Source organism: Stegostoma tigrinum, chromosome 8 (genome assembly GCF_030684315.1).
Source record: "Stegostoma tigrinum isolate sSteTig4 chromosome 8, sSteTig4.hap1, whole genome shotgun sequence".
Classification (NCBI taxonomy): domain Eukaryota; kingdom Metazoa; phylum Chordata; class Chondrichthyes; order Orectolobiformes; family Stegostomatidae; genus Stegostoma; species Stegostoma tigrinum.
The window spans coordinates 84,651,476-84,676,672 of NC_081361.1; the positions used below are offsets into that span (position 1 = coordinate 84,651,476).

The following is a 25,197-nucleotide window of genomic DNA, read 5'->3' on the forward strand; positions in this document are numbered from 1 at the left end:
GAGGACAAGGGGGATTCTCTTTAGGTTGTTATTGTGGGGACGGGGGTGTGAGGGATGAGTTGCAGGAAATGTGGGAAACACAGTCTTGATCATTGCCGGGGGGAATGTTGTAGCCCTTGAAAATCGAGGACATCTGAGATGTACGGGAGTGGAATGCTTCATCCTGGGAGCAGATGCGGCAGAGGCAAAGGAATTAGGAATTAGGAATAGGGGACAGCATTTTTGCAGGAAGGTGGATGGGAGGAGGTGTATTCTCGGTAGCTGTTGGAGTCGGTGGCCTTGAAGTAGATATCAGTTTTTAGGTGGTTGCCCGAGATGGAGACACAATCTCAGAAATGGGATTATTTAGAAATTGTAATTATTCCTCAAACCACATTCATTGTCCAACAATCGTGATGAATGCTGTGAAAATGTTTACTGCAATAGTGGTCTAGATTTTACATGGTGTAGGGATGCCAGTGTTGGACTGGAGCGGACAAAGTCAGAAGTCACACGACACCAGATTATAGTCCAACAGGTTTATTTGAAATCAGAAGTTTTCACCTGACAAAGGAGCAGTACTCTGAAAGCTTGCGGTTTCAAATAAACCTGTTGGACTATAACCTGGTGTGTGTGACTTCTGACTGGATTTTACAATCAGCAAGTAGGCAAAGGACATCAGAACAGATTGCCCACAAATATTTAGCGATCAGAGAGGCACTTTTTCTCCCCCTTGCCTGTTGCTGTTTAAATCTAGTGTCAAATTCAAAGAGGTGCCTTGGAATGCAGCAGCAGTTATGGGTGCAAACAGATTAAAACTAATGGTATCATAGAGTTCACACACAACCAACGGGCAGTTAAAAATATTGACTTATCCTTTTTTACAATTGATATTTTCAAATAATGGCATAAATGTTTATGAATTATCTCAGATTAGACTAAATTAAAAGCAAAAATTCCTTTAATAAAGCAGAAAAATATTAAAAGCATGCTAATTTTTTCATATTATGGAGAGATTTGATCTTCCACAGGTACTGTAGTAATTTTGAAATTAATGCATTATTAAAAATCTAGTTACACCTCACCCAACAAGATGCAACTTTTTAAAGATGTTGACAGCAAATCTAACAGCATAGAAATGGATTTTACCCTCAGTTTGTGCACAGTGAACAGTTCAGTCCGTGGGAGCCCCCTCAGTGCAACTAACAAGGCGGTAGATTCACTCCTCACTTTCCACATTATTCTGCGCAGGTGGATGTTCCTAAAATTTACTGACAAGATTGCCATCATTACCACAGGCAATATCTCTACAAAGCAAACTAAATACAGCTGGGTTTTAGATGAAATAGAAGCTGGATAAGAAGATAAGTTAGTTGCAACAAGTTAACTTAATAATTAAGTCATTGGCTATTTAGATTTATATAATTTCCAATGCCATGGAAGAAAGCTGCGAGTTATTTAATATAAGAACAGTTAAGGTGATTGTTTGGTGCACTTATACAGTGATTTACTAAGCTGGTATGGGGCTTGTTATAATCAAAAGCCTAGTTTATTGGAATAGATAGCTACTTTAGGCTATGTAGAGGCTGATGTTTCCAGTCTCCTCTGTTAAGTAATAATACATGGACAGTGCTGCAGAGAGTTGTAAGCAGTTGTGCTACAATCAGAAAGTTACATACTGACTGAGAGCTGCTGGGTACTGATCGGCCAACAGCTCTTGTGTTCAGCAGCAGGCATTCTAAGGGAAATGCACCCACCCAAGTCTTAGGATTACTGACTGGCTCAGGTCACAGGTAGGTTATGTGGAGGTGAGGGCCAAGGGTGCGGTGAGATGGACAGATGGCCTGGTAGCAAGGGCAGGGAAATGGCTCTCGGCAGATACCACATCCTGATGCCCAGCAAACATGGAATATTCTCGAATGAGGAACATCATTTCTCTCTCAGGAACTGGCTGCATGGCGACAGATCCTCCTGCAGCTGAGTTTATCTCAATGAGGGTGAATTGAGACCCTGAAGTGGGCATTATTTGGCCACTGAAGTGGCTCAATTGGCAGTGAGATGGAAAGGCCTTCTCTCACAGAACCACATTCCAGCATAGGCTGGACGGCAGTGTGGTTCAGCTACAACACTAATGCAGCTAATAAAATACCCTTCCTATCTCCAAAACCCCCACCACCAGTGACAGTAAAAAATTCCACCCATTAGAATCTTATTGCTAATGATCTGAGTTTTGCCCATGTACCTTTACGGCCATTTTTAATTCTCAATGAACTGAGGCATAACACATCATCCTCGACACCTACATACAGAGGAATTCTCAGACCATGCTGTATCTTTAATATGTTGTTCCCAATAATTATGACTTTTTAAATTCAGTCATGGGATATTAACTAGGTCGGCATTTATTGCTTGTAATTGCCTAGAGGGCAATTGAGCGTCAACTACAATGCTGTGAATCTGGAGTCGCATGTGACCCAGAGTAGTTGAAGTTGGCAGATTTCCTTCCCTAAAAGGATATTAGTGAACTAGGTGTGTTTTTAAACAACAATAGTTCAATGATGACCATTAGGCCAGCTCCCTATTCCAGCCATGGTGAGACTTGAAACCAGACCTTTGGGTTCTGAATGCTTATTGGTGACATTACCACTACACTGCTGCTTCTGTTGGACATATTAGGCATACGAACTATCCAGTAAAAAACTGTAAGGGATATATCAGTGATTGATTTGGACGAATAAATACTAGTTTGATGGCGTATCTTCTTTCCATTAACCAGCTGCATTATCACTTTCATGTCACCTATGCTTGGCAAGTCTAGTACTGTGCTCAAAGTAGTGAAAGCTTTCCTTAAGACTATTAAGATAAGAAGCGTGATTTGTTCCTGATCCTTTCTCCGGAGCATGTCATTTGTCGGTCAAAGATATTGCTGACATGATTTTTTTTCTGAATGCTAAACTGATCAGACTGATCAGTGCCAATATGGTTTGCTTCTAGGCATATTTATGTGGGGACACAGCTCCTAGTAACCATGAACTTAGTTTACACATCACTCCTGAAATGCAACAAAACTTATTTTAGTGTGGTGTAAATTAGTTACAACACATTGGGGCAGGGGCCTGCACCCTGAATTTTCTTCAAATATGTGTTATGTTAGACTTGCAATACCAGTAAAACATAACATCTATTATCAACATTTCCAACTTCAAATATACTGACAGGAGTTATTAATCTATTCATCTAGCTAGTAGAGATAATGGAAAATAATTGAGACAAAATTGAATTTGACTAGGGTGGAATGGAGGTAACCTAAATTCACAACAACTTAGTGAACTATTTCTCCCATCATGAACCTATTGCTTTGTAACACTATTCTTAAGCTAATCTCAATTTTGTCATTTTTACCAGCTCCGTTTTCTTGTGGAACTCGTCTGGCCCCTCTCACTGTTCTTTGTTTTGGTTTGGCTACGGAAATCAAACCCGCTCTACCAACAACATGAATGTGAGTAAGAGCAAAAGCTTTAACATTTCTTGTTATTTCTAAATTGCTTCCCTGTACCTCGATGCCGAAAAGACCAGTCATCACTTTGAAACTCCAGTAGTATCAGCTCAAAACCGAGCACAGCATTAAGTCACGAGGAGCTGCTGAGTGTAAGATTTTACAAGTGGATAATGTTGGCAGGACTCCCCGTCTGTTTATGGTCTGAATAATAACTGCATGCCACAAGCTGCCCTCATTCATCAATCTCTTTCCCCAAGAGATGCATATTTCATGGACAGAGAATGGCAGCAACAGAGCTACGGCATGGAGAAGCTTTCTGGTGCTTGGGCAGAAACTGAATAGTTGATACAGTTCCAAGGACACTTGCTTCAGTTGAAGTATTAATACAATCAGAAGAAACAAAATGAGAAACAGAGATCCTTTCTTGGGAAACAGCAGCTTTGTTTTAAAAGAATTTAAATAAGATTCTAAGAAGAATAAGCTTGCAGACAACATATTTTGAAACTTCTTTGCATGTTTTCCCTACTTAGGCCATTTTCCGAATAAAGCGATGCCCTCTGCAGGGACGTTGCCATGGTTACAGGGAATTTTCTGTAATCTGAACAATCCCTGCTTCCGCTACCCTACACATGGAGAGTCTCCTGGTTTGGTTTCAAACTACAACAACTCCATGTAAGTATAGTTTTGGGATTACAGACTGGAATAAACATTTACTTATAATGTGTTTGTAACAACCCAAAATCCAGTGGTTAGAGAATAAATGCTGGCAGCAGTGAGGTTAGCGACAATATTAACAAGCTGGATGGGTGACTATTTCACGTTAGGTTCTCTCACCTCCAACTTTGATGCCCTAAGCTACAGTGAAACAGTTAGTTACCCTGGCCAACCTTCCTGGTACAACCCTCAGCTCAGCTCAATTAGCTCCAAGCAACCCAGATTTGAAAAGATATGGAGATCCATTAGTTCCATCACCAGATCTGGTTGGATCACTTCTTAAAAAAAAAACTGCTGAGTCCTACTCTTGTCTATTAAATTTCAGGACCATGCTGGAATGCAAAGATTGCCTAAGACTTCTTTTCTTGACTGCAGATTGACTTCTTAAACACCATTGCCCTATCCTTCTGCTTCACCCCCGACAATGTCTGTGAGGAGTTGATGGAGCATTTTTGTCACTAGGATTATGACCATCTGATCAGCTGCCTCTGTTATGTCCCTTCCTGCCCCCAACCTGCCTGGCCAAACTCTTCTTAATGCTTCTCCTTGCTTTACCCCTGAACTCACATGTTCCTCTCCTACCTCCCCTCGTTCCATCTCTGAGCTCACCTTGGCCACCAAACCCACCTCCAACCCTTTGTTCCTATTCCCACTAAACTGCTGATCTCCAACTTCTCTTCCTGCCTTCCATGTTAGTCAACATGGTAATTGGATCTCTCTATTTCAGTTGTTGTTTCTCCCAACTTTTAATCTTCTATCATCACTCTGTCCTTCAAACAAAAACTCCTTTGTCCTTGCAAACTTCAGTCCCATCTCTGACCTCCTGTATCTATCTAAAGACCTTGAACTTGTTGCCACCTCCCAAATACTTTCCCTTCTTTCCTGAAACTCCATGTTTGAATCTAACCGATCAGATTTCTTCCCCGTTCACAGTATCTAAAAGGTTCTTTTCAAAGACAAAAATGCCATTCAATGTGACTATAACTATGACAAAGGTAAATGTTCCCTCCTTATCCTTCTAAAATTGTCTGCAGCCTCTGATATAGTTGACCACTCCTCCAGTGCCCCCTCCACTGCCACCTCAATGTCTCCTCCATTGCCTCTGTATTATCACTCAGGCAGGCAGAATTGGTGTCACTTGGTTCCTTTCTTATCAATTTGATCATAGCCAGAGAATGACTTGTAATGGCTTCTCTTTGTGCTACCACACAGTTACCTTTGGGGTTCCCGAGGGACTAACCCATTACACCCTCCTCCTACGACAGTCCGTCAGCAACACCATCCATTGGCACAATGTTAGCTTTCACATCAGCCTGTTGGCACCCAGCTCTATCTCACCACCACCTCTCTGAATGTTACTACCGTAGCTTAATTATCAAACTGTTTGTCCTTATCCAATACTAGACAAGAAGAAATAATCCCCAATTAATTACTGGGGGAAGACTGAAGCCGTTAATCTCGGTCCTCCCTCCAAAATCCATTTCCTAGCAACTGGCTCTGTCCTTCTCTCTGTTAATATTCTGAGTTTAAACCAACCTGTTCAGAATCTGAGATAACAAAGTGTGAAGCTGGGTGAACACAGCAGGCCAAGCAGCATCTTAGGAGCAGGAAAGCTGATATTGACCCTAAGCCTTCAGTTGACCCTAAGCTTAGAATACCCTCTCTACCTCTCTTCCTCACCTACTTCCTTTAGATACTCCTTAAGATCTACCACTTTGACAAAATTTTTGATCATCTGACTTCATATCTTACTTTATGAATCAATGTCACACACCTATAAAGTGCTGTGAGATGTTTAATTCTGTTAAAGGTTCTATATAAGTGTAAGTTGTTGTTGAGTATCAACGGACAATTAATTAGAGGTAGCTCCCTCCTCCATTCTTCAGAAAATGTAAAAGTAGTTTTAAAACTTTGAGAAAACCCTAAATGATGTAATTGTAAATGTTACTGATGTTCAAGTTATCCCTTAATATGTTTTCATCTTTTCTTTGCTCCTGTACTTCTCTCAATGTTGTGACTGGCCAGTGTGTGATTCCATCCCATATTGATCTTTCCTCAATAGGGGCTTGAAAGTGAAGTTTGGGAGATGAAGGCATGCTGTGTGTCAAACACCTTTGGTCTGATTAGTTTACCTCCTACCACTGACCCAGCATGTTTTGTTATTGCAGTGGATGACCAGACTGAGCTTGGTTGTAATGTCAATAGTGGCCGAGATCAAATATTTGGCCCCTGACTCATAGCAAAGTGCATTAATGTTACTGGGTTCCCTAAGCAGTCTGATCTTGGAAATGCACCATGAAAGCTGAGATTTGTATGTCTTCTTTGAATCTAATCAAATGTGTTAGTTAATTTAACATAGTTCATGTTTAATTATTATTAAGATACAATAAGGCACCCTGTATTTGGAAGCTTAATAAAAATGATTGTGTTGAGGGCTGCATTCAGTCCATTGTACGTTCTATCTACTGCACTTTTATGCGTGTGTTTATGGAAGGGGAGCTGTTACCCAATGTTTTCTCCTCATCCTTTTCTAAGTGCACTGACTTTTGCAAGTGTATAGTTCCCAAGAGACTAACAACCCCTACATCCTCACTAAAGTGGTTATCCCTCATGCATAAACCAGCGAATGATGGTGAGCAGGTAACGGTAAAGAGATTATGGCTGAGGCCAATCCTTGTCCTTACCTGCTATCAAAACAAGCATATTTTGCCACAATGATACAGGGTAATGTCTCTAAGGGTGGACCATCAGTGGTAGCATCATTTGTAACATCGCTACTGCTGCACCAGAGGCTCCAAATTCCAGTGCCCCCTCAGGTGTTCATAATGCAAGCAATTAAGTTAACTATTGATCGGTAAATCCTTCCAATGCATCTACAGCAAGCAGCTAGATTGGGAGAGTTTTCTTGTGAGGCTGATCGGTACATTGATGCAGAACAAGCAACCTCCTCATTTTAAAAGACTCCACATTTAAGTTTCTGAGTTTTGTTTTCAGGACTACCTCACACTCATTCTTGCACTCTGATCGTGGAATCTGAAAGCTATTCCTCTCCCCTTCTAGTTTCTATTTACCTCTCTGAGGTAAGTTGTGGCTACACAACATCTACCTTGGTTCTGATAAGCTGGCTCAGTGCAGCTGAGAGACCTAACAGAAAACCTATAGCTCCACTTCAATACTTATATTTGTCCATGTACATTGTTAAAAGGTAGCAGCTAAAGGTTTGGATCACATGATGTGAAAGCTAACAGTTTTGTATTCTCTTGTACTTTGTTTCAGACTTGCTCGAGTATATGCAGATGTTCAGGAGCTGCTGTTTGATAAGCCTGAAATCTATAAACTAAGGAAGATCTGGGATGATGTGTGTTTTCTGTCAGACTTCATGGATGTACTCAGAACTAATCCTAGAAAAGTTGCAGGCAAGAAGAGGCTCTACAGTTACCTTTAACTATAAGAAAGATTCACATTTATATACTTCCTTTCATGACCCCAGCACATAGAGTCATTGAGTTGTACAACATGGAAACAGACCCTTCGGTCCAACGTATCCATGTTGACCCAGTTTTCCTAAACTGAACAAGTCCCATTTGCCAGCATTTGGTCTATGTCCCTCTAAACCCTTCCTATTCATGTCACCATTTAAAAGCATAGACATTGAAGGAAATTGAAGCCAACAAAGTCACTTTGAAATGTAATCACTGTCGTCAACAAGTTATTCATGGCATAGAAGGAGTCCATTCAGTCCATGCTGGCTTACTGAAGAGCAAAACATTCTGTACCCCTGCCCCGACACTTTCTCTGTCACCTTTTAGTAAATTTATTTCCTTCGAGTGGCCATCTAATTTCCTTTTGAAATCGTATCCACCAGACCCATGGGCAGCAAGTTCCAGGTCATCGTCACTCACTGCATAAAAAGAATCTTGAATAATGCTAAAAAGTAAACATTTTGTCAATGCTATTTGTCTTGCATCCATCAGGACAATTTACAAGAATACAATATAAGGGGAAAACCAACATTTCTACTGAATGATAGGATGGTGCTGATTGGTTGGCAAGTGGAATCTGATTGGTATAAGTGTTATCATCAAGAATGCACCAGTTAATGGCTTTTGGCAGTTTGCCAGGCCTCATTAGATTTTAAACTAGGTGGGAGAACTCTAACGTCAAGGCATTGCCCTGAGAATTGAATCAGAGAGTAATTGGTTCAGTTGAAATAGGCATGTACATGTTCTTTCTGTCTGTAAATTACAGGGTCCTCTGTAATAACATATGGAGCTTTCAGTACTCACACATATGAAGGCTCTTCCTCACATTCCCACCTGCATCTATTACCCAAAACCTTAAATCCTGGATTTCACCATCAGTGAATGAAAACATATTTTCCTTACCTATCTTGTCCAAGAGATCATGCACACCTCCCCACAATCTCCTTTGCTTCAAGGTGAACAACCCATCCTGAACAAATTAATCTTATCGCCAAAATCATCTCAGTTCACCTACTCAAAGACACTTAGATCTTTCCTAAGATTTACTGACTAGTACTCTTGTGATGGTCTAACCAGAGGTTCAGCAAAACCTTACTGCTTTATACCAAAGACATTTCTTATTTATGAAGCCTGCCAAATAATCTCCCAAGTTGTGCCAACGCCTTCGAAGATCTATGTACCTATGCCTCCAGGCATCTCACACCTCTCTGACCATATCTAAAATGATACTTAACAACAGAAGAGCTGAGTGGGGTCATGCGATACGCACCTGTAATATTTATTCTGTGAATAAATCTATCACAAGTGTAGACTGACTTAATCCTTCACAAACTAGCAATTAGAAATATAACATCTGAGATCTGCAATCTGACATTCTGATTAAAGGAACAAGATAAAACAAACAAAAAGTTGATAGCTCAAGGAAACCTATCTTTCCCTAATTCCTATTTTCATGGCACTCCTATTCTATTTGAAGGAAGAGGTATTCGGATCAGGGATATTCTGAAGGATGATGAAGTCCTGACCTCCTTTTTACTCAAGGAAATTGAACTCTCAGACTCTGTCGTTTATCAGTTGATCAATGCCCAAGTGCGGCCTGAACAGGTGAGCTTTTCTTTAGAGATAGTAGGAACTGCAGATGCTGGAGAATCTGAGATAACAAGGTGTAGAGCTAGATGAACACAGCAGGCCAAACAGCATCAGAGGAGCAGGAAAGCTGATGCCCGAAAAGTCAGCCTTCCTGCTCCTCTGATGCTGCTTGGCCTGCTGTGTTCATCCAACTCCACACCTTGTTATCTGAGCTTCGCTTTGGTTCTGTTACTCGTGTAATAACATAAGCCTGTCAGGAACTGGTAATGGCCACTCTGACAATCAAACTCACTTTTGCCACTTTCTAGGGACGGCTACCTCAGAGAAACGCTCATTCAACAAAGGCCCTGCCAACAATTCTGTAATGCCATTTCTAATGAAATGTCATTGACCTGAAACATTAGCCATATTAACTCATTCGAAACTTATCCATTCAGACAGAATTGAAATCAAGCCTATTAAAGCTGTGGCTCTCTCCACCAATGTTATCTGACCTGTTCAGTTTTCTTTTCTAGAATTATTTATTTTGTCTTCAAGCTCCATGAAGCCCATGTGAATCAAATTATCAATACCCCTTTATTTGGAATTCATTTCTCAACAGAATTTGACCCCCAGTTCCTTTTTAAAGGTATTAGAAGCTCCAGAATACTTATTGCGAAGAAGCATTATATTAATTAATATCACTGCTTTATTCTGGCTCATAGCATCATCTGGTGTCTGAGCTCCATAACATTTAGGGATGTTGATTATTTAATAGAAATTTACTGTGCAGGGGAGTAAGTTCATTGCCATGGAGATTGATTAAGCCATGTTCCAAGAAATCTCTCATTCAACTGGACTAAGTTGGTACGACCTGCTTCTAATGTAGATGAATCAGGGTAATCACCCTTGGAACATGTCCCACCAGAAACCTGGCACAGAGGGAGCAATGGAGTGTCCTGCTATCAGCTCACCGAGCTTCATTTGCAAATGTTATATGCACCTAGAAGAGTGAAAGCTGTCGACAAGGGGTTTATGCAACATTAGTGTCCCATTAGCCTCTGCCCACTGGAAGGGCAAGGAAAGCAGACACATGGGAACACTATCATCTGCAGGCTCCCCACCAAACAAACACCATCCTGACCGGGAGCGATATTACTGTTCTTTCATTGTTGCCAAAATCCTCAAACTCCCTCCGGAACAGCAGTGTGTCCACCCTGGCACCACATAGACAGTATCAGTTCAAGGTTCACAGCCACCTTCTCAAGAACAACTGGAGATGTCCAATAGATTTTGGCTCTTCGAGGGCTGCCCACATCCCATAAAGAAGTGAAAAGAAATAACTGGTATTGAGATAAAATCATAATCCTATGCTTGCTGGAAATCTGAAATAAAAACAAAGTACAGGAGAAATTCAGCAGGTCTCGCAGTATCTTGGACGACAGAAACAGAGTTAATGCTTCTGATATGACTGTGACAGCATTCTGAACAAGAGTCAAAACATTAACTCTGTTGCTGTCTCCACAGCTGCTGCCAGACATTATATGTTTCTTCAGCATCTTTTGTTTTTACTTAGGTTTATATGGTGTCTTTTATGCTATAAATTGCTCTGAGGTGTGGCACAGGCACCTGATCAAACATATCAACATTACTGCATGCTATTTCATCCTACTATATAATTGAAAACATAATCCAACCTGTGCAGACTTCTCAAAAAAAAATTAAAATGAACAAATGCGAATCTGTTAGAAGGGATTTATTCACAAGTCCACTGCCCTTAACCAAAAGTTTTAGACACAGTGCAGCCCTTCACTCACTGAATGTCTGAGTGTTGAAGTAATTACAATCTGCATCAGAATGTTCCCTTTGGTAATGGTGTGTGGCCTCAAATTCTTTAACAGATGGAATGCACCAGTGTGGGAAGCAGCACTGACTGACAGTGCCGGGATAATAACAAAATTGAAACACAACTCTAAAGAGCCTTTTCATATGCAAATAATAAAATAATGAGAAAAATCAACGTACGCCTGTGATTCAAAATTATCCAGACGTCAACCACCTTAACCTTTTTAAAAAGCTTTGAGCCGGAGAATTCCTAAGGAGCTGTCAATACTTTAGTGACAGGCTTCTTTGACCACAATGTATTTCTGGGTGTTTGTGGTTATGACACATGGATAAGTCCAGAATAGTAATCTAGCCAACAAATAGTACAATATCTTCACATCCCACACGTAACTAGGAATGTCAAATGATTTACAGAGGCTCACAAAGGTTTGATTTGTTTTCTGTTGGACACTGTTTTTGGATTTGTGTCAAGTATTATTGATCAGATGATTAAATTGAAAGATACTTTTCAAATATTGAAGTTACCTGGATGAATTTCTATTCAATTTAGCTCTTTCAAAGAGATGAGACGTCTGTGTGTCCTGTGCAACCAAAGGCCATAATGTATTTATATCTTGTTCTGTTGATGAAAGTCTTGTTATCTTCATAGTAGACTTATGGTTGCAATGCCTAAAGAGCAATACTGTTCTGAGCTGTAGTTAGTGTACGTGAGATATGCTGCAACTAGTAATGTTACCACTACAGGAGCAGTACATTGTGCAAGCAAACATTCATTCTCAGCCTGCTTTTGAAGGGTGTAAGCACTTTACTTCAACTTCTGGAGGAGTTTTTTGCCTTCATGCACCCTCTCTGGATGCTTTTCTCATGAACCAGACATTTTTGCATCCTGGCATGTTACTGGAAGATTGCTGCAGTATCTCTGTCACAGGAATTGATTATTCTGCTTTGAAGGACAACGGGTTGAAATGTTGCTGCTGAACTCATGTTGCCTCGCCATCTGAGCCAAAGTCAAATCTGCAGCATCTGTGGAGAGAAATCAGGATTAACATTTTGGGTCTAGTAGCCCCCCCTTCAGAACTGGCATTTGCAGTTCTCTGGGAACTGGCATTTGCAGTTCTCTGGGGGTTTTTTTGCAGTCTCAATCTGTTCATCAAACTATTTTGCTGAATGAAAGTGAAATTGCAAGTAGACAGGATAGCGAAGAAAGCACTAGGTATGCTTGCTTTTCTTGGTCAGTGCATTGAATACAGCAGTTGGGGGGTCATGTTGAGGTTGTACAGAACATTAGTTTGGCCACTTTTGGAGTGCTGCGTACACTTTGGTCTCCCTCCTACAGGAAAGATGTTGTGAAACTAAAAAGGGTTAAGAAAAGATTTACAAGAATGTTGCCGGGGTTAGAAAGTTTGAGATGGAGGGAGAGGCTGAATAGGCTGGGACTATTTTCCCTGGAATGTCAGAAGCTGAGGGGTGACCTTACAGCTGTTTATAAAATCATGGGGTGCATTGATAGGGTAAATAGGCAAACTCTCTTCCTTGAGGTGGCGGTGTCCAAAACTAGAGGGCATAGGTTTAAGGTGAGAGGGGGAAGATATAAGGGGCAACATTTTCACGCAGAGGGTGGTGCACATTTTGAATGAGCTGCCAGAGGAAGTGGTGGAGGCCGGTACAATTACAACATTTAAAAGGCATCTGGATGGGTACATAAACGGGAAGGATTTGGGCCAAATGCTGGCAAATAGTTTTAGATTTATATAGCATATCCGTTCAATATGGCTAAGTTGGAATGAAGGGTCTGTTTCTGTGCTTTGTTTCTCTATGACCCTATAATTATAGATTTGTCAGCGGCTTCAAATGGATTGTACTGTGCATTCCTTTTCTCCTCATCTACATGGTCTCACAAACTTTGGTTTCTGTCATCTGAGTTTTCTTCATGATAAGACTGTTTTGTAGTTTCCAGTATTGTGTAGTCACAGATTTAACATTAAGTTCAAAGGTCTCTAATCTCTGTTGAGGTCCCTGGCTACTACATTGTTGGCTGAGCAGTGATTGTGACTGAGTGGTGCCAATGAATCCTTTTCAAGACATCTTCCTGAGCAGAAACTAGGATAATAATCATCCATAGAATCCCTACAGTGTGGAAACAAGCCATTATGCCCAACCAGTCCACACCAACTCTCCAAAGATCATCCCACCAAGATTGACCACCCCTCCCCTCTCCACTCCCACTGCCCTATCCCTGTGTTTCTCATGGCTAAACCACCTAACCTGTGCATCCCTGGGCACTATAGGGTCAATTTAGCCTGGTCGATCCACTTAACCTGCACATCTTGGGACTGTGGGAGGAAACCCACTGACACAGAGACAATGTGCAAACTCCACACAGACAGTCACCTGAGGCTGGAATCGAATCTGTGTCCCTAGTGCTGTAAGGCACATTGCTAACTTCTGAGCCGCCCTGTATTCTGAAGCTTCCCATGCCGTTGGTGCTCAAAGCATGTGATCATGGTCAACTCACTGGACTTTTGGTTTGGCCATTATTCCCAAAGTAACAATTAAAAGTAACATATTCTTGGTTCATTATCTTTTGCTCGCGGCTGATTTACTTATCACCTGCCATTTCTCTGTACATTTCACCAGTCTAGGCTCACCTAAAGACTAACAGTATTCTCCTTATTGTTTACAACATTTATATATTTTCTAGTTTCTTGAAATTATTTAATATTCCCAGAATCAGAATCTGATGAGCTACCACTTATTCCTTTTGCCTGCACCTCTAATAGAAAACAGTTGTGGATATTGAGACCATACTTGTGTTATGGTTTTAGCCTGACATTTATCTCCATCTTTGCAGCTACAGTTGCAGGTTCCCAGATCACTCAAAATACTTTATAGACAGTCAGCTATTAACATTCCTGATTCTACTAAATCACCAAAGATAAGACCAGCTTTTCTGGTAAGCATATCATTGTGCAAAGTTGGATGGCTGATAAGAAGATTGGGAAGAATATGAAAAAACAGCAAAGAATAACTAAAAGACTTAACTAAAAGAATAACTAAAAGCATGGCTTCATCAAGGGTAGGTCAGACCTGACAAATCTGTAGAGTTCTTTGAGAAGGTAATGAACAAGTTAGATAAAGGAGAGCCAGTGGATGTGATCTATTTTGATTTCCAAAAGACATTTGACAAGGTACCACATAGGAAACTGCTATTTAAGTTAAGAGCCCGTAGTACAACAGTACTAGCAGGGACAGAGGATTGGCTCGCTGGCAAAAGGTAGAGAGTGGGGTTAAAGGGGTCTTTCTCAGGATGGTAGCTGATGCCTGGTGGATTTCTGCAGGCTTCCGTGTTGGATCCACAACTATTCACATTGTCCCTTAATGATCTGGATGAAGGAACAGAGGATATTGTGGTTAAGGTAGCACAAAGATACGTGGAGGACAGGTAGCGTTGAGGAAGTGAGAATTCTGCAGAGGGACTTAGACAGGGTAGGAGATTGGGCAAAGAAATGGCAGATGGGATACAATGTAGAGACTTGTGAGTTTGTGCACCAAAGAATATGGGTGTAGATTATTTGTTAAATGGTGAAAGGCTTCAGAAAGCTGAAGCACAAAGAGACTTGAGAGTCCTAGTTCTGGATTTTCTTAAGGTTAATATGCAGGTCCAGTTGCCACTTAGGACGGCAAATGGAATGTTAGCATTCATTTTGAAAGGGCTAGATTTCAAGAGGATGGGTGTATTGCTGAGCCTGTACAAAACTCTGATCAGATCACATTTGGAATATTGTGAGCAGTTTTGGCCCTATACCTTAGGAAAAATATGTTGACCTTGGAGCAGGTCCATAGGAAGTTTACAAGAATGATCCTGGGAATGAAGATCTTGTCATATGAGGAGTGATTGAGGACTCGGGGTTGCGCTTGATGGAGTTTGGAAGGATGAGGGAGGATCTCATTAAAAGTTACAGAATACTGAGAGGCTTGTATAGACTGGACATGGAGAACATGTTTCCATTTGTAAGAGAGATTAAGACCTGAGGGCACAGCCTCAGAGTGAGGAGCTGACCCTTTAGGATTGAAATGAAGAGAAATTTCTTCAGTCACAGGGTGGTGAATCTGTGGAGCTCATTGCTGCAGAAAGTTAGGGAGGCCAAGTCATTGAATGTATTTAAGCCAGAGACAGGTTCGTGACTGGTAAGGGAATTCAAGGTTCTGGGTAGGAGCCAGGAGGGCCGGAGAAGAATGGCATTGATAAACATATCAGCCATAATCAAAAGGTGAAGCAGACTCAACGGGCTGAATGGCCTAATTCAGCTCCTGTATCTGAAGGTCTAAAAGGTAGTAGAGACAGAATCTGAGTACTTTTGAGGCAGAGGTAGATAGATTCTTGACAAGCAAACGATGGAAGGTTCCTGGGTTAGGCAGCAATGTGGAATTAATGGTAAAATCAGATTACCCATTATCTTAATGAATGGCAGGACAGGCTCGAAGAATCTAGCAGCCTATATCTGCTCCTAATTCATATGTGTGTTCAGATATTTTGCAATCTCTAAGTTCCTTTGAACTGTGGTATCATAGGTATCATAACTGGGGCATAGCAGAGGGCAGTTTACCAAAACAGGAAATGTAACACTTGGCATCATTGGTTTAAGAGAAGTAACAGGTCATATTGGAGTGCTTGGGAAATCAACATTGAAATGAGCCTGGGGAGTTTAGTATAACATTACTGTGATGTTGGCTGGGTACCCAGGAAAAACAGGGCGGTAACCACATAAACCACATCTCCCTTTAGGTGGGTGTATGCTCCATAGCAGCTGTTAGACTGATGAAAACCCTCCCAGAGGAGCTGTGGTTCTGATCATCTGCTTTCAGCTGGAAGGGAGGGGGAAAGGAGGAAATGCTTTCCAATAAGCCAAGAAAGATTCATAACAAAATATGCTGGCTCAATTTCAACATCTAAAATCATAGCTCTTAACATCTTGTCTTTTTAACATCTTGAAATATTTGAACAGTCTGTTGAAGACATGCGCGTAATTAATCTTTTGATGCATCAGCATTGCGATGACCCAGACAATGAAGTATGATCAGGGCGAAAATATTTGTTGAGCTGAAATGCACAGTGGGATGATTATACTTCAGTAAATTAATAAGACCGCCACATTCTGTGCTTTTAGGAGGTTGAGGCGTGATATATTGAAAATTTGCAAAGTTAACCTTGATTCTCTGGCTAATCCAATTGCATCAACTAGCTTCTGATGTCAGTTGCTTGGTTACCAAGAATTTGTCAACTTCAGGAATTGTGAGCTTTCATGAGTTGCTTTTGTCCAATGCAAGCAATTCTGCGAGAGACATGCCATCTAATTGATCAAGATCGATGGAAAAGTTATGGATGAGATAGTGGCAGATCATCACAGTGGGGTAAAACACTTGAATATTTCAGTTGGCATTTGCAGTTTGACGTACTGATCTCAATTTGAATGTTCCCACAAGGCATTGAGGGATATTTCAGAAGGGCAATTGATTAGCAATACTTTAGTATGGGATAAAACAAAATTGATAGAATTATGTGGTGAGCCCCTTTTCATTGTTTGATCCTATTTTTCTTCCCTGCTCAACTCTGCTTATTTAATGATAAATAAGCTGCACAGAATTTCTTACATGGAAGAGGTGTTGCATAAAGGGTTGCTTTATCATCAACTGGAATCATCATATCCCCATCCAGCTGATCAGACATTTTGGGCTATAAATATTCAGAGACTTGATTGAATTTGTTTAAAGAAGGTGGTTGCATCAAAGCAGAAATCAACAATAACTTGCATTTCTGTAACAGTTAAACTAGATATACAGTAACTTAATTCAAGGTGCATGAGAGGAACATTATAAGACAAAATTTGATACCAATCCACACTGTAAAATATTAAAACAAGTCACCAAAAGTTTGGTCTAAGAGAGCAACTTAAAGGAAGGAAGTTGAGAGATTCAGAGGTTTGGAGACAAAATCATTCAGCACAGAATCCTCAGCTCAGAAAACACAGCAAAAAATAATGAATCAGTACTACAAACAAGGGTACAGCCCACACAGTTAGTGGTAGGGCCTTCAGTAGTGTTGTAGAACATAGGACCTGGGATGCAGATACATAATTCTTTGAAGTTTAAATAGATCGCATGGTTAAAAAAGCATTTGGCATGTTTGCCTTCGTTGCTCAATCCTTTGAGTGTAGGAGTTGGGAAGTCATATTGAGGTTGTACAGAATATTGGTGAAGCCTCTTCTGAAATATTGTGTCCAGTTCTGGTCACCCAAGTTATAGGAAGGATATTATTAAGGTGGGGAGTGTTCAGGAGAGATTTACCAAAATGTTGCTGGGTATGGGAGGTTTGAGTTATAAAGAAAGGCTGGTTAGGCTGGGACATTTTTCACTGGAGTGAAGGAGGTTGAGAGGAGACCTTATAGAAGTTTACAAAATAATGAGGGGTATAGACATTAATCGTAGTTGTCTTTTCCCTAGAATGGGGGATTTCAAGACTAAATTTTTAAGGTGAATGGAGAGAGATTTTAAAAAGACATGGGGGCAAATACTTTACACGAAGGGTGGTTTGCATGTGGAATGAACTGACGAAATGGTGGACGTGGGTACAATTACAATGTTTAAAAGGCCTTTGGATAAGAACATGAATAGGAAAGGTTTGGAGGGTTATGAGTGAGGAGCAGGCACGTGGGACTAGTTTAGTTTGCGATTATGGTTGGCATGGATTGGTTGGACCAAAGGGTCTGTTTCTGTTCTGTATGACTCTGTGACTCTACATACAAAATGCCAGATTTGGAATGCAAAGATCTTGAAGGGGATGAATAGAGTGGATATAGTTACAACAGGGTGAAAATTTTAAAGTTTAAGTTTTTGCCAAGCCTATTTGGGTCAGCAAGCACAGCTTAATGGGTGCACAGTATTTGGTTACAAGCAGCAAAATTTGGATGAGCTCAAATTTACTAAAAGTTAGGAAGCCAGTCAAGAGATCATAGTTTCCATTTGCACACAAGAACAAGTGAAACTGAAATACTAAAACCTGAGCACATTATAGGGAAAGTATTTTAGACCTAGGAGAATATAATTATTTGTGTCTGTAAAAGTATATATTTTTACTGTTTTTATTATATAACCTTTGACAGTGCAAGCGCATTTATGATTTGTTTTGAAATGAATACTATAAGCTATTTGGGAATTGTTAGCTAAATGTAATGGTGCTTGCAAATGTTCTTGCTTCCAGTTTGCGAATGGAGTTCCAGACATAGCCCTCAAGGACATAGCATGCAGCCAATTTCTGCTGGATCGTTTCCTCATCTTCTTGAGTCACCGAGGACTGCGTACTGTCCTTAATGGAATTTGTGTGCTTTCCCAACAACGGCTCCAGAGAATGGAAGATGCACTTTATGCAAACGTGGATTTTTTTAAACTCTTCAAAATGGTAGGTTTATTATTTTGCCCATTTACTACTGTGGGAAAGTATGTAACCAGTTTCGAGCTACATTTATAACTGGCATTTTTGACCAATATAAATAATCCCCATTGACATTCATGAGTAAGTCGCATTGTGAAGAGTAGCCTGACTGAATATCTGCTTTCAAGGTGAAATTAGTTATTCAACATCCACTGCTTATTATTTCCTTTCCTACATTTTCTGAGCACCCTATATCAGATATAATCCAATTAGTAACAGGCAGACAAATGCAGTGTGGCAGGGTCTAATAATGTTCCTATAAGCAAAGCCTCAAGAATTTCGAAGCATGTGAAGTAATCTCATCGGAATACATGGGATTCTTAATGGGCTTTACAGGGTAAATGCTGAGAGGATGTTTCCTCTGAAGGGAGAGTCTAGGACCAAGAGGCGTAGTCTCAGAATAAACAGCCAATTTAAGACTCAAATTAGGAAGAATTTCTTTTCTCAGAGGGTTGCAAGTTTTTGGAACTCCTTGGCGCTGCGAGCTGTGGGGGAAGAATTCTTGTGTATAGTTAAAGACTGAGATAGATAGGTACTTGATCAGTTGGGGAATCAAGGGTTATGGGGAAAGGGCAGGAAAATGGACATGAGGAATGTCAGATCAGCCATGATCCTATTGATCACAGAACAGTCTGGAGGGGCCAAATGGTCTACTCCTGTTCCTAGTTCCTAAGGTCTTGTAGTCTCTTTCCCAATATCCATTGTGGTTTCGAGGCATGATAAATCAACAATGTGTTTCATTTAATTAGACAAAAATGGATACTGGAGAGGGTTTCACCCAGATTATGTAATCTAGATATTGATGGCCTGCCCCGTATCTACAAGGCACAAGTCAGGAGTGTGATGGAACACTGTCCACTTGTTATATGAGTGCAGCTCCAATAACACTCAAAAAGCTTGACACTGTCCAGGACAAAGGCACCTGCATTCTTGGCACAAACATTCACTCCCTTCATCACCAATGCTTAGTAGCAACAATGTGTACCATGTACCAGATACATTGCAGAATTTCACCAAGGCTCCTTAAGCAGCACCTTCCAAACTCACGTCCACTTCCATCCTGAGATGCTGCTTGGCCTGCTGTGTTCATCCAGCTTCACACTTTATTATCTTGGATTCTCCAGCATCTGCAGTTCCCATTATCTCTCTCCACTTCCATCCCAAAGGGCAAGGGCAACAGATACATGGAAACACCATCTCCTGCATTTTCCCTGCCGAACCAAGCACCATCTAGACTTGGAAAATACCAATTTTTTTTCAGTGGGTTAAAATCTGGGAATTCCCTCCTTAATCTGGGAACACCCTTCCTCATGTGGGAACCTACACCAAATAGATTGCAGCAGTTCAAGAAGGCTGTTCATTATCTCCTAATCATGGGCAACTAAGAATGGGCAATAAATGCATCGTCTCTGTCCTACAAGTGAATTTCTAGTTTCAGAGGGCAACGTGGTGGCTCAGTAGTTAGCACTGCTGCCTCACAGCCACAAGGACTTGGGTTCAATTCCAACATCAGGCGACTGTCTGCGCGGAGTTTGCACATTCTCCCCACGTCTGCGTGGGTTTCGTCTGGGTGCTCTGGTTTCCTCCCACAGTCTAAAGGTGTGCAGGTTAGGTGGATTGGCCATGCTAAATTGCCTGTAGTGTTCAGGGATGTGTAGATTAGGTGGGTTATAAGGGATGGGGTTGGGTGGGATGCACTGAGTGTCGCTGTGGCCTTGTTGGGCCGAAGGGCCTGTTTCCACACCATAGGGATTCTATGGATTCTAAAAATCATTAGCTGAAAGGAAGGCAAAATCTACAAGAAGCCAGACTCTGAAGGATGGAGATATGAGAGGGAAGGAAATTGGATGAGGGTTAGTTGTAGGACTGGGTGATCTTACAGAAGTGGGCTGAGACTTAACCAGACTGTTGCACATATAGTATTCTACGTGACTTAGAACTCCCAAAGCAAAGATGAAAGTGTATAAACATACTGTGCCTTCTTTTCAGCTTCCAAGAGTACTAAACCATTATTCAGAAGGAATAGATCTGCATTTTTGGGTGACAATTATGAATGATGCATCACCCATATTAGAGGAGGTAAGGAAATTAGCATACATTCTGTACACATGTTTAAGGACACCTGTATAAAGCTTTCTCATGCACACTAATACTGTTACTGAAACAGTACCAAAAGCTGTAAATTAGTTTCATCGATGAACTTGAGTTAGTTTTGTCCTGAATTATATGGGGTGGATCCACACCCACATGAAATTTAAAACTGGTAAACAAAGTTAGTACTTGGACTTCCTATTAGCTTAAAATTCTTCTGGCAATGTGCTATGTGATGCATTCCATGCAAGGAGCAATCAAGACTAACCTAAGAGATTACATCAGCATTGCCAATACTGGTTAGATCTGTTCAGGCTCCTTCCCTCATCTACACCCTAACCCCTCACACCACATTCCCATGTTATTTCTTTAATCTGTTTCTCCTGACATATCAGTATCTTCCTACCCCAGTTGATAAGTATCTAAAATCTTCATGTGATGACATGAATGTGATCCTTCTCACCTCATGTTTTGTTTTAGAATCAGCATCATAGAATTCCTACATTGTGGAAGCAGGCCTTTTGGCCCATTGAACCCACACCAACCCTCTAGAGAGCATCTCACTCAGACCCATATCCCTGTACCCTAAATTTCCCATGGCTAATCCACCCAGTGTGCTCACCCTTGTACACTATGGGTAATTTAGCATGACCAGTCCACCTAGCCTGCACTTCTTTGGACTGTGGGAGGAACCAGAGCACCCAGAGGAAACACACGCAGACATGGGGAAAACATGCAAACTCCACACATACAGTCACCTAAGGGTGGACTCAAACCTGGGTCCCTGGCACTGTGAAGCAGCAGCATTTCCTTAAGTCATCATTGAATGTGTTTGAAAAGGATGGGAAAAATATCTTAATACCTGTGATTTGTCTCTCAGGCTATATGCAGTCATGTCCTGGCAATTTGGTTATTTGATTCTTGGAGATTGCAGGATTATTTTTGTTTCAAACTTTGCTCATTAGAGGAAAGAGTTTTTCCCTATATGCCCTATTGAATGTTTTACTGAATGCAATACCACCATTACATCAGAAATGTTGTGTTTGAACTCTACAGAACGTTAGCAACAGGAATGAAGAGCAGTGCCATTCCATGCCATTCATCAAAGGTCCCCCCTGACATATTGTCATTTCTCTTTCTGACATTGTCCAATCAGTTTCATGTTTTCATGAATTTCCATTTTGTTTTTGTTTCCAGCGTTCGCAAATTCTTTTCTTTTCATTGATGCATTTATATATTTATGCAAAGCAAGTATGAGGGTGATCAACTCTCAAGACTTTTTTTTGTTAATTGTTCTCCATTTAGTTTATCACAAAGGACAGCGTTCAAGATTTACTCCAAGTCATTTACCCATTCTTTACTGAAGATGGACCAGCCACATTCAGTCAGTTGATGGAATTATTATCAAATCTGTTCTGTGGGTATCCTGAAAATGGAGGCGCTCGTGTTTTCTCTTTTAACTGGTATGAAGACAACAACTACAAGGCTTTTCTTGGAATCAACAACACAAAGAAAGAGTCAAAGTATGCTTACGATTACACAACCAGTAAGTCTTTTTCTGTAATACACTACCTTTTCTTGAGCAATTTTAGATTGGGATGAAAATGTTGGATTCTGAAGGACTACAATGTGCACCTTTTGAAGTTCATATTTTGTTGGGCTCTAGTAACCACCATCAGGTTGATTCAGGTGTCTCAACACCTTGGATTGCCTTGGGTTTGAAGGTGTGTGTTCAGGAACGGCATCCCATCTGATTGGAAAAGCTAAATAACATGGCCACCTGCATGACCACCAATCTTCAGGATCTGGATGTAAAACTCTTAACCAAAAACTCCCAACCACAACATGATTTTGAGCTCTTCCTGGAGCTAGAAATGCAGTCAGGTAAAAGTTTAAGAATGGCCTCATTGACTACTGTGCAGGTTCGCTGAATCCCGCCAGGACCACCCATGTGTAACCAGGAAGCTCATTAAGAGCTCATTGAGGCCAATTGAAGAGGGCCATGTGGCATTTTGTAGCAGTGATTCCTGAGCTTCTGAGTGGCCTTTGCCTAACTCTTAACCTAATAGATGTTACCACCTGCAGAAAGAAGAGTTTTGATTGTGACAGAGTGAAGGTCAAACATGAGTACATGCAGGATTTTATGTAACTATGCTCTACTGGAATCTAACATCAGACTGTGATGGTAAAAATATTTGCTCATTGTAGCTCCGTTCTGTAATGCACTAAATCAAAACATGGAGTCCAACCCTACAACCAAGATTGTGTGGAATGTGATGAAACCACTACTGATGGGAAAGATTCTCTTCGCCCCAGATTCCCCTGCAACCCAACAGCTGATAAAAAATGTAAGAACATGTGATTTTTTACTTTGTTTGGATGACTAATTTTGGTAGTTTCAGTTTTCACCACACTGTATCTAAATAGTATCTATGCACTGTGAAATCCTAACCTCTTCAAACGTTTGTTCAATACAGAATGTCAATGATGGTTAAGATTACGAATTTTAACACCATGTAAAGGTGCAGACATTAGAGCGGGTTATTTTTCATTGTCCTAATAATGTGGATGCAAACTTCATACAAATAAGAATGTAATCTGATAATATTTTAAGCTATATGCCATTCTACTGACTTGATGATAAAAAAAAGTCTGCTGAGAGCAGAAACTTAGGTTATCTGCAATTTCTATTGTTAGGCCTATTTCTGAGACCAGATATGAAAATGTTAAAAGTTTATGCATTCAGAAAATGGGTGGACTACATGTCTAGATGTCCTGCTAACTACCAAATACTTGTTAGATAACCATTTTATTGTTTGTTTTCTATGGTCTATGTAAAAAGCCATTTTGTCTGTTGAATCATAGACATATTCCTTGTGCTATTGTGTTTTGTTAGAATTTTGAAATTATGTCCTTGCTCAGATGAGGAGACGCTGGCAAATAGTCACACACACTCCAAAATCTCTGATTTCCAATCTGACACATATGGATTTTTACATCTGATCTTTATTATACATGCCAGTTTATGTTACTGACTCAATTTTTCTCAGAAGCACATTTACAAGTTTTAACCTTGCTGACCCAAGGCAGTAGCAGTTCAGATGAACCTGTGTTTTCACAGAAGCAGAAGTTATTCAGGCCTTTGTTACCTATTTTTGACCATTAAATAATTAAATGCAGCACATAATGATGAAAGTTGATGGAATTTTCTTCATAGGCTAATGTCACTTTTGAGGAGCTACATAAACTTAAAAGGATTGGAAAGATTTGGGATGAGGTGAAGCCTCAGCTGTGGAACTTCTTCCAAAACAGTGTACAAATGAACATAATACGTGTAAGTATGCGTCACCAGGACAAAGTGTGACCTTAGCTGCCAACCAGCTACCATTTAGCTCTTTAGCTTCTGTTACCATGTTTGTTTTGAATGATTAGTTGACTGTGATAGAGATAACAGAAGATTAAAGATGTTTAACATCTTCCTACTTTCATTGTTTGCTCTAACTGGTCTTTTATGGCCTGTTTGTATTGAGTCTGTCCTTTACATATCCTCACTATATCAATCATGATCATAAATAGTGACGGGTAAGACTATCATAGATGGCTACTTTAAGAATGAATTGTCTATATTGAAACATTCTATAATATCTAATTATTTATAAAAGATTAACTATCATCTTAATGGACAACATGAATGTGGGTTTATGTTGACGGGTTTTATTTAGATTGTTATTAGAATGAATGGAGACTGGGTAACCTTAATCCAGTTCCATGAGAGAATGTGCCGACACCACAATGCAGCCCCTAATTTAGTACTAATTGTCACTCTCAGGCTGAGGTGCCATCTGTTCTGGGAAATGAGAAATGCTGAACTGTTGCTGTGAGCAGTGTTTTTCTCATGTTGGAGCTTTGATGTGTTGTTGGGATAAAAAAAGATGGAGAGTTTTGCACTCCACATAACTATTCTATACTTAGCATAGTCATGCTTGAAGGGAATCTAAAATGGAATATGTTCAATTCCCAGCATCCAAATGAGTCTTCATAGACACAACTTCTCCAACAGATTTTCTCTTTGAAAATAACCTAATGATAGGAGACAAAGAGCGGTGGTGGAAGGTTGCTTTTCAGACTGGACACCTGTCACCTGGGATCAGTTCTGGGTCCTATTTTGTTTGTCATTTGTATAAATAATTTGGCTGATAATATAGATGATATGGCTAGTAAGTTTGCAGAGAACACCAAAATTTGTGGCATTACAGATGGGTTTTCTAAGATTACCAAGGGATCTTTACTAAACAGGTCAATGGGCTGAAAAATGGCAGATGATGTTCAATTTGGATAAATGAATTTTGGTACAACAAACAGGGCAGCACTTATACAATTATGGCAGGGCCTTGGAAAGTGTTACAGCTCAAAGTGGAAAGGTTTTAATAGAACATAGAACATGACAGCACAGTGCCAGCCCTTCGGCCCTCGATGTTGTGCCGACCTGTCATACTGATCTGAAGCCCATCTAACCTACACTATTCCAT

At 40.5% G+C, this 25,197-nt stretch overlaps 1 protein-coding gene across 4 annotated transcripts in view; it reads left to right on the forward strand.

Moving 5' to 3' along the window:
* abca4b (ATP-binding cassette, sub-family A (ABC1), member 4b) overlaps positions 1–25,197 on the forward strand; it is a 156,406-nt gene that overhangs the window by 23,569 nt on the left and 107,640 nt on the right. For all 4 annotated transcript variants that reach the window (XM_059648065.1, XM_059648068.1, XM_059648067.1 and 1 more), the window contains exons 3-11: positions 3,385–3,478; positions 4,009–4,150; positions 7,469–7,608; positions 9,152–9,279; positions 18,347–18,544; positions 20,567–20,656; positions 21,974–22,214; positions 22,877–23,016; positions 23,886–24,002. In XM_059648065.1, coding sequence (XP_059504048.1) covers positions 3,385–3,478; positions 4,009–4,150; positions 7,469–7,608; positions 9,152–9,279; positions 18,347–18,544; positions 20,567–20,656; positions 21,974–22,214; positions 22,877–23,016; positions 23,886–24,002 — 1,290 coding nt within the window. The remainder of the gene's footprint in view (positions 1–3,384; positions 3,479–4,008; positions 4,151–7,468; positions 7,609–9,151; positions 9,280–18,346; positions 18,545–20,566; positions 20,657–21,973; positions 22,215–22,876; positions 23,017–23,885; positions 24,003–25,197) is intronic.